Genomic DNA, 13,561 nt, shown 5'->3' with positions numbered 1-13,561 from the left:
AACTCAGGCCGTTCCGCACCGACTACCGGGGACTGGCTAGCTACAGTAGCTAAAGACTGATCTACCAAGGTGCGGAGCCGGACTTCTAAATCACTGAGCCTCGCCTCCATGTCTAAAAATAAACTACACTTATTACACGTACCATTACCGCTAAAGGAGGCAGAGGAGTAACTGAACATCTGACACACCGAGCACGAGGAAGTAGGAGAGAGAGAGGGAGAAGGAGAAGCCATCGCTAGCTGCTAAGCTAAAGTCGCTAACGGCTAAGCTAAAGTACTGTAGCGTCAGCTACCAAAACTTTAGAACAACTATGAGATTGAACAGCAGTCACTAAAAGATGGAAAGAACTGTGAGTGCTTAGGCAAAATTACTGTAAAGAATAAGTGTTTAGCGGACAGTTGGCTGCTGTAATCTAACAAATGTAACTGTTATTTAGCGAGAGCAGCACAACACGGTACCAACACAAAAGCACCGGAAACGGAAATGAGTCGACACGCTTACCGCAGTACGTCAGCCACACTGGTCACTGGTACCAGTGACGCGTCCGGTATGACAATCTATGAAAACTGGGATTTTAATCCCAGCTTTCTCTGTCCACTGACTGCATTGTTGTGGGCTCTCACTTCCCTGGGATCAAATATCATCTCTTTAGTTTTCAAATGATTAAGGATGAGATAATTCACACACCAATCCTTAAAGGATTCAATCTCCTTGTAATAGGTTGAAGGGTATTCACTAACGTGCAATAAACTTAAAATAATTGTGTTGTCAGAGGATTTTATGACATAGTTGGACTCACTACTTCTACACTCTTTCGAATATAGTGTGAACAAAAGTGGAGAGCTGACAGCTCCTTGAGGGGAACCCCTGTACTACAATATTTCGCCTTAGAGGGTCTAGGATTTACCTTTAACTTGTTGAGACCTGTTTGATAAAATATAGTAAAACCATTTGATAATTAAAGGATTAACTTTGATGTCAACAACTCTCTGAACAAGCAAATGAGGACGGACAGTGTCAAAAGCAGAACTAAAATCAGCAAATAAAACACGTGCGTAAGCGTCTGAGTCTTCTAAGTGCTTCCTTATTATATGAGACATTGTAATGACTGCATCCACAGTACTACATTCTTCATTATATGCAAACTGGAAGGGATCAAGACAAGACTTGTCTAAGTAGGTTCACCATTACTCTCCCAAAGCACTTCGTAACCTCGCATCTAAGTGCAACAGGTCTGAAATCCTTATTCGCTGTAGATAGGGCACCACGACTCAGACAATTCCGATGAGCACATTTTAAGCAAGAAGGCAGGCAAGCCATCTGGACCTACAGATTTCTTGTTGCATACTTTGCTAAAGATTGACTGTGCTGACTGTCAATTTTCATATAATTTGGAACAGCACTACCTTCCCTTCAAGACCACTACCTTCCCTAGAGAAGAGTCATTTTGTTCATCATATCTTAGAAAGAAGTCATTTAAATCATGCAAAAATATCCTTTTTGGGGACGTTATCAACACAGAATTTATTAGTCAGTAATTGTTTCAGTTGCCTCATTTAACTCCAAAGTGTGGAGAATGCTCCTGTCAGTACTAGAGGAAACAGCCTCTCAAAGTCAATACACTGTCCTCAGTCACTGCACACAGTCTTACGTTGAGGCTTGCTAGACATAATAGCAGATCTGTATGTGGGTATAAGATACAGTAGGTATAAGCGCTTTAGCTTTACATGCACTTTTGATCTTTCTAAGTCATTTGTCCAAAACTTTATGTATGCCACATTTGACGTATTGATGAAATCCTGGTAAAGCAGTCTCGAGCCGACAGTGGTGGTGGAGCCATGACTTAGTTAAGACCATAATGCACGACTCCCTGTATTCATTGAAGTAACGTGTATTGAGTCGTAGCTCCTCCATTTTGCTGAACAGCGACCATACACATTGATCAAAATAATAGAAGGAAGTGGTGGCTTATTACCCCTTCGCCGGAGCCGTTGTCTGACCCCTCCATGCCTGCCTCTTTTGCGCCGGTGGGGACTCCCTGCAGTAGGGTTTCTTCTGACGTCCTACGGTAGATGAACTGGAGATATGTCTCCTCTGTCCTGGAGAGAAAACAGGATCTCTCTGGAGTAGACTCGATGTTCTTCATTGTGCATGGATGATTTAAAGGGTGGGTGCAAACTCTTACACAGGAGTTCGCCAACCATCAACATAAGCAGCAACAGCAGCAGTAATATAAGTAGCTTCATGTCTCAGCTTTAACACAGTTTCAGTTTCCTTTGCTGTGTTTTGCTAGTTGCTAACTAGCATGAGTGCTAATTAACTGGCATGCCACCTACTTAGATGCCACTGCTCACCTATCCAACAGTACTTAGCTTCACTTGTTTGTGGGAATAGTGTAGTGAACAACGGTGTGGATTTGTGCATTTTATATTGAATAAATTTGGAGCTACTCTAAATTCTTTTCTCCTCCCCAGAGAAGAAGGGGGAGTGGTCAAAGTTGCTTTCTCTAAGTGCTAGCCCGACCATAAAACTGGCACCTTTTTGATTCCGAAGCTGATAACGCGGGGCCTGACTGTTAAACTGACAAAGGGACACGAACCAGCCATTGGCATTTCCCTAAACAGCCTATCAAAACTGGCCCCCCCACACATGTTTCCGTGGCAACTGACCGTATTCTTTGTTTTATTACCATCAAAGGGATACTCCTTGTCTCACCTAAGTGTGACATGATCCAGGACAGCCGAACTTTTAATGCAAAGACTGCAGTCTCCAAAGACTCAAAGCATTTAATTAAGTTTAATTAAATCTTTAGTTACCTGATTACGTTTGCCTCTATTTGAGTAGTTATGTTAACTGTTGTTGCTATCCGTTGTTATTAGTGCTGAAAAGAAAGTTGCGTTTGCAGTGTTTTTATTTTAAGCAAGACACTCCTTCATCTAATGTAATCAATGCTTGTTCATAATACTTTCCTACAAAATTCCTTTAGAAATGATGACAAAGGAATGTTTTACTATACTCTTAATCGCCAGCTTGAATTTAAGGATGAATCAACAATATTCCCAGTTCCTAAGGAGAGATGGTCTTTGATTTAATCTAAGCTTTCCTCATGTAACCTGAGCTCCCCCAAGTGGACGAAATAAGTATTACATGCCCTCGTTGGAAATGCCGTTAAATGTATAAATATCCTGACCAATAATGTGACAATTGTTTCCTGTTACCAAATGCCTAGAACAGTACAACCGTTCAACCATTGAGGTTCGATTGTGGAAAATATTTTATTATAATACGCGCAAATAGATTTCTTTTTAGACATTAAGTTTAGAGAGGCAGTCCCTTGGGAAACGTGAGACGCCACCTGGGGAACTATGCCCCAGGCAACAAAAGAGCGACACGCGACCTCGCTTCGCGTTTTTCTCTTCGCTGTTGGCTCTCTTCCACTCTGCTCGGCTCCCTGGATGCTTCGGCACGCGTTTGGCGTGCCTCGCCAGGCAACGCCCTCAGTCGGCCAGGCCTTTTGTTCGCCTGAAGCTACACACCTGAAGTGCCGCGACATCAATCTGCCTTCAGTTTGTTTTATTTTCTTTATTTCTTTTGTTTGTTAAAGTTATAAGTCCGTTAAGTTACACTGGACTAATTCAGGAACGACCAAGTTCCATTTTAAGCCTTTTTCGTCGAGCCAACTTCACCGAGGTTAGACCAAGCCACGTGGTCTCGCCAGCTACAACGAAGGAAACCTGAAAACAGCCGAATTGCCAGACGGAGGAGGCGTTTTCAGTCAGACACGGAGAACCCCGGAGAATCCCTAGCAAAAAGCCAGGATCGGCAGCTAGCGTGGGACCCGTGCAACAGGCCAAAAGCAGGCTGTCGACAAGCAGTAAGACTTAACACACGTTCTGTGATCAGATATTCCCCTCTTAACTCTTAAAATCACAGCCTTAGTTTACTTTCATTAGTTTTTTTATACCGTATGAGTCAAATGCTTCCCACAATCGAACCTCCAGGCTCATTGTTCAGCAATTGTTTATTTCCCTGTATCCAACCATCTTTTATCACATTAGTTAGAGAATAAATTCACTGTAATATAATCGGGCTGTGTGTGTTGCCTATTTCTAGTTCCTGCCAAGAGAATTGACCCTTTAGATATGAGACTGACTGACTGATTTAAGATAATTCAGCGATTATTAACTAACTGATCACTAGTAATAATTGTATAATTATTCAAAACTACCTAGAGGTCCGGAGACTAGGATTATGACAACTCCGGTGGTGCCCTTAACGAGGAACATTGATTTTATGAATCTTAAAAATTCATAATTGGGTATCAATTCTCATAAATTTATTAAAATGCATAATATAAATTTTAGGTCTGCTACAATAGCGTCTAAACACTTAGTGCAGATGCCTTCATCTCTACAAAACTTATACATACATAAAACAAATAAAACCGAACAAATAGTTGCAACAGCACTAAAACCCCTGTCGCCAGCAGAGGCGCCAGTGAGATCTTTGTAGGGAGTTGCACATGCGCAGTTCTTAGTTCATAGAACTAGCCAATCAGAAGCAGAGTACGGCGGCTCGTGAGAAGCCTGTAAACACGGCTTCGGTTCCATGGTACATGTTCCCCTTACCAGTTTAGCAACATAGACTTGAGCAAGTTTGAGCGTGGTGAGCATTATGGTGCGCATTTTGCTGTGACGTCACTGCAAAGCGGAAGAAAAGGCTGGACTACAAATGAGCTGTTTTCAGGCAGTTCAGAGCAGTGTTTTCTGTGGGAGATGGGAACTCCCTTTGGGGTGGATTTTGGGCTTTTTTACTTTGCAAACCTATTACATGCACAAAAAAGGTATATAGCTCAATAAAGGAGAAGGAAAATGCCAAAAAGCACAATATGACCTCTTTAACAATGGGGGACAAAAGTTCAGAAACACAGTTGTCAGGAATATTTAAATTAATATAACGTGATGTAGCCATAGAATTTACTGGGCATTTCTTGTTCATTTATTCATATTTACATTAAGAGTTTTGACCCCTCATGAATGGCTTGGTTAGACCAAGTACAGGTTACAATAAAGCATGTACAATGTATAGTGTCTGTTGTCTGTTAAGCTGCTGTGTCACTGCCCTGAAGGAGGAGTTTTTGAAGAGGAACCCAAATGGAATAGACCCTGTCAGTGCTAATGATGTCTTCTTCAGTCTCCATGCAGTCCTGCTGTGTTTCATCTACATCATCCAGGCTGCTGTGTATGAGGTTTGTCTTGTCTTGTGATTGAGATGATGTTGCAAATATATCTATAAGTCCCAGTTTTCATAAGGTGAAATTGTGTCAAATATCCAACTGCATGCCTGGTTTTTAAACTTTTCACATATATAATGACAAAGGATCTTGGCTTATAGCCCCAGAATCAAAAGTGAGTGGTGCTCCTCTCCCACTTTATTAACTTGATGAAGAAAAAGCGCAGGTCTAAGTCAACGGAAAACCAAAAGTTTTCTTCACCACGCTAAACATCTTTGCCAAGATGGACAGCAAATTTTACATTTTTATGGTTCTTTGTTCAAGTTGACTTATTTATTATTTATTGGGCAATTAATTTATTTTACACCATTAGAACTTCAGAAAGTCAAATTACATTTTTCAAAAGATTAAAGTATTTTCTGGTTACATGCCGTAGTTACATTGTTACTGCAAATCAAACACTTAATGCTTTAAAACCAAACAGTGGTTCTGAAACAAACTCTGAGAGCCAGGTTTCTGTTTTCTACCTCTCTGAAGTATTGGGACTTTACATCAGGTACTGTAAACTGGATCATACTAGTTTTTCCTGGCACCAAACGCTCATTAGTTCACCTCTCCCTTTTGTATTGTTCATGCTGTTGCTGATATTAACACTGTCTCCGTGTATGCACTTGAGATAGTTTGCATTTGTATCTTATCTCAAAGGCACTCATTATATCGAAGAGTGGATGGAAAAGGAGGTCATTATAAGAAACTCATCCTACAGGAAGAAAAAATCATTATACAGAGAAAGTGGCTTAAACCTTAAAACGCATTAAAACCTAAAGTATATAGTGTTTCTTATAATAAAGTATTTAAACATACTGTATAGTGATGTCACAAAAAATACATATGCCTCCTGTTCTCACTATTTCTATCCCCAATGTCCACTGAATGTGGCTGCATTGCGTTCAAAACAAGAGTTACGGATATAACTATGGTTCTATGAATTCTGGATGACTGCCAGAGATGGTATGTAATACATGGATATGCATAAGGCCAGGAGCGTGGATTCTTGTAATATGGTACCAACAACCTAGTTCAAGAGTCTCTGTTTAGACAATATAGGGTTTTCCCTGTAGCAAAACAAACAAATTGCCCATCAGACTGATGGAATCTAGCTGACACATCTTTGTGCTGTCTCAGAGCCCAAATAGGACAATGTAGGCTGACATTAGGATGCCATTCCACCAGTCCAGGCTGCGGGGTGAAACTACCAAATGTATAGGCCATGGGAGAGTTCAAGGCACTTAATTGAGAGGCTGGAGACCATATTCTTCCTGCCAGCATGAAGCCACCAGCAGCAGTGCATCTGTCAATTTGAGTGTCAGTATGAGTAGGGGAAATGCATGGAAGACATACAGGAAGCAGAAGGTGCCTGTCATAGCAGTCTGGTCTGCACCTGAATTTTGTCAGTGTATGGCACAGAGGGTGGAACGCTGAAGGCAGATGGTTGTGGAGTGCACTTGAAAAAGGCGCTAGAATAAGCAACCTGTACAGGAGCAGCATCCAGACCAAGCCGTGATATGGCCAATTGAACAGCTTTCTTAACTGTGGAATGACCAGCCTCAGCATCCTTAATTCAATTCAATTCAATTTTATTTATATAGCGCCAATTCTTAACAAAAGTTATCTCATTGCACTTTTCATATAGAGCAGACTGTACTCTTTGTAATATTATTTACAGAGACCCAGATAACCCAGGGCCCTAATAGGGGGAGGGCCCTTGAAAATCCTGAAATAATAAGTTTGTTTTCCCCTTCCAAAAAACACAAAATGGTTTAGGCTACCCCGCACTAGGATTCATCTCTAAATGGTCTAATAGAGCAGAGGGACTGCTAATGTTGGAGCATCAACGTGCCTTGTGACAGTCATATCTGTTCCAAAGAAAGAGAAATCAAGGTACCAAAAGAGAAAAGAAAGAAAGGAAAGAGAAAACAAAGTGAGGAGAAATGGCTGCCAACTAATTTCATTCAAAAGAAAGGGAACAAGCAGGTAGGCAGATAAAGAATGGTTTAGGCCAGCGATCATCAACTGGCAGCCCGCAGGCCACATTCGGCCCACCAAAGCTTCTCATCCTGCCTGCAAAATGGCCTCGGATGAAAGTATTGCAGTTTCAATATATTTGTAGTATTAGAAACTTTGCATCTGTGGCGAAATTCCCGGTAAAATGCTCTATCAAGTTACTGCTAATGCAAACACAAGTTGATTTTATTTTGAAGTAGTCACAGGAATTGCAGTGTTTGTGAGTGAGATTAGGGCTGACCGCTATCATTTATCGAAAATACGGCTACAAAATAGGACAATGGTTATTTTCAACAGTTTTCTGACAGTGGACCAGTTTGTTGAGATATTGCAGAGATGTAACAGTCAGGAGCAGACACAGTGAGCTGTTAGATGAAGAGCTGCAGACGACAGGCTTCACATCTGCACCTTCTCTGCCATGTAACCAACTTCTTTCACTCTCACTGTTCGCAGACTCGTCTTGTGCAGAATAAAGTCAGATCATGACTGGTCACATAATTACGGAAAAAGACCATTATCGCCTGATAATAGTTTCTTTAGCTGCCCCAGACTTCTTACCACCAGTAACTACAGGTGTCACCTGCACAATAATATTGCAAATACAGGCTAATAGACAAAAAAAAAAAAAGAAGTGTTTTTTTGTTTGTTTTTTTTCCTTTTAACCTGTCCTGCCCCACAGCCTGGTATACAGTATGAGGAGCTGGATACCATGTTATGCCAGATAGATTTTACTTTAACAAGAGAGTTTTAATATACTCCTTTATCTGTTTTATTATTTATTTAATTATGTATTGATTTGTCACCGGGCCGGACAGGGCAGCAGAAATGGGGATGGGGGGCACAAACATGCAAGAGAACAGGGATGGGGGTCGGGTTTAGTGGTGTGGTAGATATACTCTGGAAATCACACATTAAAGGTAAAATTATGGATTTATTTCAGTTAATAGAGTAGTCTGAGATGGATGAAAATGTTTCTATAAGTATGATTGTCTCAGAAAGAGAAGTTTGTGAGTTAAGGAGGAAAAGTAATACATCATCTGCATAAATCTTGTGGTGTACATTTTCTGTTTGAATTTTTATTTTGTCTGATAGCAGCCGCTAGTGGCTCTATAAAAATGGCGAATAGCGAGGGAGAGAGTGAGCAACCCTGCCTGGTACCCCTCTGAAGACTAAAGCTTGGAAGTATATTCATTTGTCCTGAAAGAAGCTCTTGGGCAACTGTATAAGATTTTAATCCAGTCTATGAAAAATCCAAATTTATGTAAAGTATCTAAGAAATTTTGAATATACCCTATCAAATGCTATATCTGCATCTGTATTTCTGTATTCATAACTTGGAAACAACTGTAGTTTCCAGGTTATGAATAGTGCCGTAGTCTATTACATTAAGTAGCCTTTTAACAACCTGCAATCATCACCAGGTTTCACCACCAGTTTTAAACCCTGGAAACACCCATTTTTAGACACAACACGCTGATTCATTACCAGAATGTGCCACAATTAAACTTCCCTGTAAAATGTCAGTGTGTCGGAAGGAGAGCGGAGGAGAACACACAGTGAGAAAGTAGGCCGGAGAAACACGCTCAATTGACAGTCAGTAAAATGTAAAAAGTAAGGAAGTTCACTTGAGTACCATTTTCATCGGTGACCATCAGACGTTTGATGATCTTGTACACCTCACCTTCCGATCATCATTCTACATTCACCGTACAGAGTTATTTGCTTCTGCAAACAGTAAAACATTCACAACCAAGCAGAAAAAACCCAGACTGGATTCTTTGACTGACTGACTGACTGGACTCGGTGAGTTAACAAACTCCTTTTCTTTACTATGACGGGGGGTTTTTGTCTTGTGATTGAGGAACTGAAATAGTTCTTTTTCAAATCAATTAATATTTATTTATATAGCACCAAATCGCAACAACAGTAATCTCATAGCTCTTTTCATTAAAGAGCTGGTCTAGAATGGAGCCCGACCGATATGGTATTTTTAAGTCCGATACAGATTTCGATATTTGAGATTTTTAAAATCCGATCCGCCTATATATCGGCCAATATTGTTATTTTTCCCCTACAATTTTAAGAAACGCATGACATTAACAAAAGATTATCCCTAAAATGTTATGTTGACATTATGACATAATGAAGTATAAAAAGAAATAGTTATAAATAGTACTTTGAACAAAAGTAGAACAAAATATAGCCAGGTTTTGATGAATAACAGTCAAAACTACAAAAATATTTTTTAAAAATCCGATTTGTTATAAATTATGGAGTACTACTAATGAACATTAAAGTAAATAGTATATGTATTGTAGGGGCCAGGAAAACAAACTATAAAAATTACCCATATACTACTACTGCTATTACTACAACAAATAATACCATATATCATATTTAATGTCATTGCTATAATAATACTGTTAAACAGGGCTCTCCTACATAGACAAATAATTATATATATTTTATTCATGCAATAGTTATTACCATACATAATCTGCCACAATGACTGCTTTCTAAAACATATCGTTTATGGTACAGTGACACAGAGGAAACGCTGTTGTTTAATTAATCTAATACTACATAACGGTCTACAAGGAGGACCTCCACAACTCACCTATTGTAACATGAAACATCTTGCTGTGAAAAACGGGAGAGTTAACGAGTCTGGTATGAATGTTTTCAGGAGAGGAGAAGTGATAAGGACTGTGTTTGTTAAGTTATGTAATTGACGTGACAAATTAACAACTCACTGTGAACAGTGAGTGTGAGCGATCCAGGAGCTAGGGTACAGTGGCCCAGAGGTATCAGGCTGAATACAAAAGCCACAACACTAATACAAAAGTCATAACACAAATACAAAAGTCACCACACAAATACAAAAAGCCACAACACCAACGGACCGCAACGGAAGTTGATTACGTCAACAACAGACATTTAGTAATAGGAGACTTTTTTCGCCAGCACACATCCACTGTAGTACAGCGGCAGTGCAGCCGTCCTGCATTTAGTAGGGCCAGGTTCGAATCTTGGATAGAACAGACTTTATAATAAGACTTTTCTGCATGGTAGTGTCTGCAAGTGAATAAATGTACACGGAAGAGGAACGTTCTTACCCATTTGATGAATAAGTAATACGTTGTTCTGATCAAATATACAGCAGATTTGCTATTGTGCAGATAGACTAAACAAGTTTAACTGCGCGACAGTCTGACGGCCGATCAAAATTTCTTACATGTCAGAAATGCATTCGACGGCCATTTGGAAGCAGCTGATCGCCACTCGATACACTGCACTCTAAACGCACCTGGCGAAGCGATTGTTCGGCCCATCTCTAAATGAGTTGTGCAGCTCTAGAATCAGGTCAGAAATGGGCTGAAATTGTACAGTGTAACCCAATAAATCAGGCCATACCATGTGTGGTCTAATTTTTAAATGAAATAAAAGTAGCCTAATTTCCTTGATCATCCAAGCTATGGTGGGAAACAGTAGCCTATAATAATGGGTTCAGGGTTCAAGTTACGTGGGAGCTAGCAACGTGGAAGCAGTAAAATCATGCATTTTTCTGGATCACTAATTAATTTCTCAACAAACATTATGATGATGTATTTTTCATTGTAATTAGTAGCCTACTATTATTTACATTAAAAAGATAAACTTAAAGTAACATGTTATCTTAATGAACAACGCTGCGCAGCGCATGACTGGATGGCTGCACTTTTCCACCATCAGCCATATGGTATAGAGTAGCCTTTAGTTTTGACCGAACAGGTTGAGCGACCCACAAACATAAACTCAGTTGTATTGTACTGTATTAGACTATGTATTGACTGCTGCTTGTTTGTTTAGCATATTTGGCTTTATAATGCATCCTCCAATTAGTAGGCCTAGGCCTACAGCACTACATAGGCTATTATAATATACTTCTCTGTGTGCCAGCGGCAAGCAGTGTTAAAACACCTTTAATCATTTGAGCATTGACCATCCTGCTGGGGGGGGTTGTCCCAACCAGGGATTATTCAGCAGAGGCAGGGATATAGGCTACAAACTGCCCCCCCCCCCCCTTGAAGAAGGACTCTGTCTGTCTTCATAATTGCTGTGTACTCTAACTGACATATTGTGATGTAGGCTAGTAGTCGCAGTACTCTGATTTATTTGTCAGGGCAGCAGCCTATTTTTGTCAGGACTAGCGAGAGGGCCTGGCGGTTCATGGAATCAAAGGCTTTGGTTAGGTCAGTAAAGGACGTACAGGGTCGGTTCTGTCCCTAGGCTTTTTCTTGGAGTTGGCAAGCGGTAATAATCATCTCCATTGTGCCTCTGTAAGATATCTGTTAGCCGAGACCCTGGCTAGAGATCTTTCCCGTGACACCACCTTAACAAAAAGGGGTGTGTGTTTGTGTGTGCGCGCGCGGGCGGGCGGGCGTGCGTATATCAAGCCGGAAGCTTCCGGTCTACAATATGAAGCCGATGCCTGCATTCTATTGAAAATCCAGCAGGGGGCGACTCTTCTGGTTGCAAAAAGAAGTTCGGCTCCATTAGAAATAACGGGAAAATTACCCTACTTCTCAGCTGAATAAGTACCCCAGTAAACACTTTCCTGATGAGTTTATGGTCTCAGTCGCTAGTTTCAAGTCTTCTTCAATACAAAATGATGTTCATTGTGTAAATTATGGTCCCATTTATTTTAAAATAGACCAAAAAGCAGAGTATGTTTCAGGGCGAGGTTATCTATGATTGACAAGTCGTTACTATGGGAACCTGTCAATCAGGCTAGAGCTGACTTGTACCCTCGGCCCTGTGTAAATTTAACCAGCGCAGTTGAAAAAGCTTATGAGGAGTCGGCTGTTCACTTTCTCTGGTGAGTATATTTAGATTTAAGACTGTTGTTCGCTAGACAAAGTTATCAGCCCTGTTAAAATGACAGTTAACGTGAATTACAGATGCACCTAGCTAAGCAAGCTAGCTAGCTCTGCACACGGCCGTTAGCTCCGCCGTATCGTCACTTCCGGGCACTTCCTGGTTGCAAAAACTCGACATGGCGGCGACCTATTGGCCAAACTTGAGGCTTCGAAACAGCAGTCCACAAACCAACGGGTGACGTCACGATGACTACGTCCATTTCTTATATATAGTCTATGGTGAGTATGTAAGTAAGTAATGACTGCTGGTCAACACAGTATGTATAAGCTGCAATTAAATATCCTACTTTTTCCGTGATATGTAAATATGAACAACTATAGCTGCATTTCCACCAAAAGTACCCGGTACGTTTTAGTCCTCGGAACTTTTTAGTCCCTGGATCTCTTTTCATGGAACTAAAATGTTCCTTCAGCCCATTGTTCAATTCAATTTTATTTATATAGCGCCAAATCACAACAACAGTTATCTCACAGCGCTTTTCATAAAAGAGCAGGTCTAGACCGTACTCTTTGATGCTATTTACAGAAGCCCAACAGTTATCACCAAGAGCAAGCACTAGGCGACAGAGGCAAGGAAAAACTTCCTTTTAAGAGGCAGAAACCTCGAGCAGAACCATGGCTCAGGGTGGGCGGCCATCTGCCTCGACCGGTTGGGGTGAAGGGGAGAGAGAGAGAGAGAGAGAGAGAGAGCGAGAGAGAGAGAAAAAGAGAGGGATGGAAGGAGAGAGAGAGGGGAGGGAGGCAGCCTACACAATATACACACACAGAGGTACAGACAGTAAAGGTAATGTTGCTATAGACTAAATGAAAAATGGTACAGATATTTATAGTAGTGTTAATGGTAACAGTCGTAATGTTAATGATTATAATAACAATAATAACAATAGGACTGTTGCAGCAGAGGGTGTCGAGCAGGAACACGGGGGCAGCAGGTGACCCGCAGCCACAGATCCAGACTCCACAGCTCCAGAGCCAGAAAACCTGCAGGAAGTGATAGGAGAGAGAGGAGAGGGACGAGAAAGCACAAGACTACCAGAAAGGGGAGAAGTTGTGTTAGTAACATGCATTAATGGGATGAGGTTGCATACAGAGGGAGAGAAAGTAGAGGAGAGAGGAGCTCAGTGCATCATAGGAAATCCCCCGGCAGTCTAGGCCTATAGCAGCATAACTAAGGGATGGTTCAGGACTCACCTGAGCCAGCCCTAACTATAAGCTTTATCAAAGAGGAAAGTCTTAAGCCTACTCTTAAATGTGGAGATGGTGTCTGCCTCCTGAACCCAAACTGGAACCTGGTTCCACAGGAGAGGAGCTTGATAGCTGAACGCTCTGGCTCCTAGTCTACTTT

The 13,561-nt window shown here is 41.0% G+C and overlaps 1 protein-coding gene across 6 annotated transcripts in view; it reads left to right on the top strand.

Moving 5' to 3' along the window:
- Positions 1-13,561, top strand: part of ctns (cystinosin, lysosomal cystine transporter) — a 51,121-nt gene that overhangs the window by 31,413 nt on the left and 6,147 nt on the right. For all 6 annotated transcript variants that reach the window (XM_046049196.1, XM_046049194.1, XM_046049195.1 and 3 more), the window contains one exon: positions 5,129-5,248. In XM_046049196.1, the coding sequence (XP_045905152.1) occupies positions 5,129-5,248 (120 nt within the window). The remainder of the gene's footprint in view (positions 1-5,128; positions 5,249-13,561) is intronic.

The sequence above is a fragment of the Micropterus dolomieu genome, linkage group LG05, assembly GCF_021292245.1.
Source record: "Micropterus dolomieu isolate WLL.071019.BEF.003 ecotype Adirondacks linkage group LG05, ASM2129224v1, whole genome shotgun sequence".
In the NCBI taxonomy this organism is placed as follows: domain Eukaryota; kingdom Metazoa; phylum Chordata; class Actinopteri; order Centrarchiformes; family Centrarchidae; genus Micropterus; species Micropterus dolomieu.
Note: the sequence above shows the minus strand (reverse complement) of the source record. Positions and strands in the feature narration are given on the sequence as shown.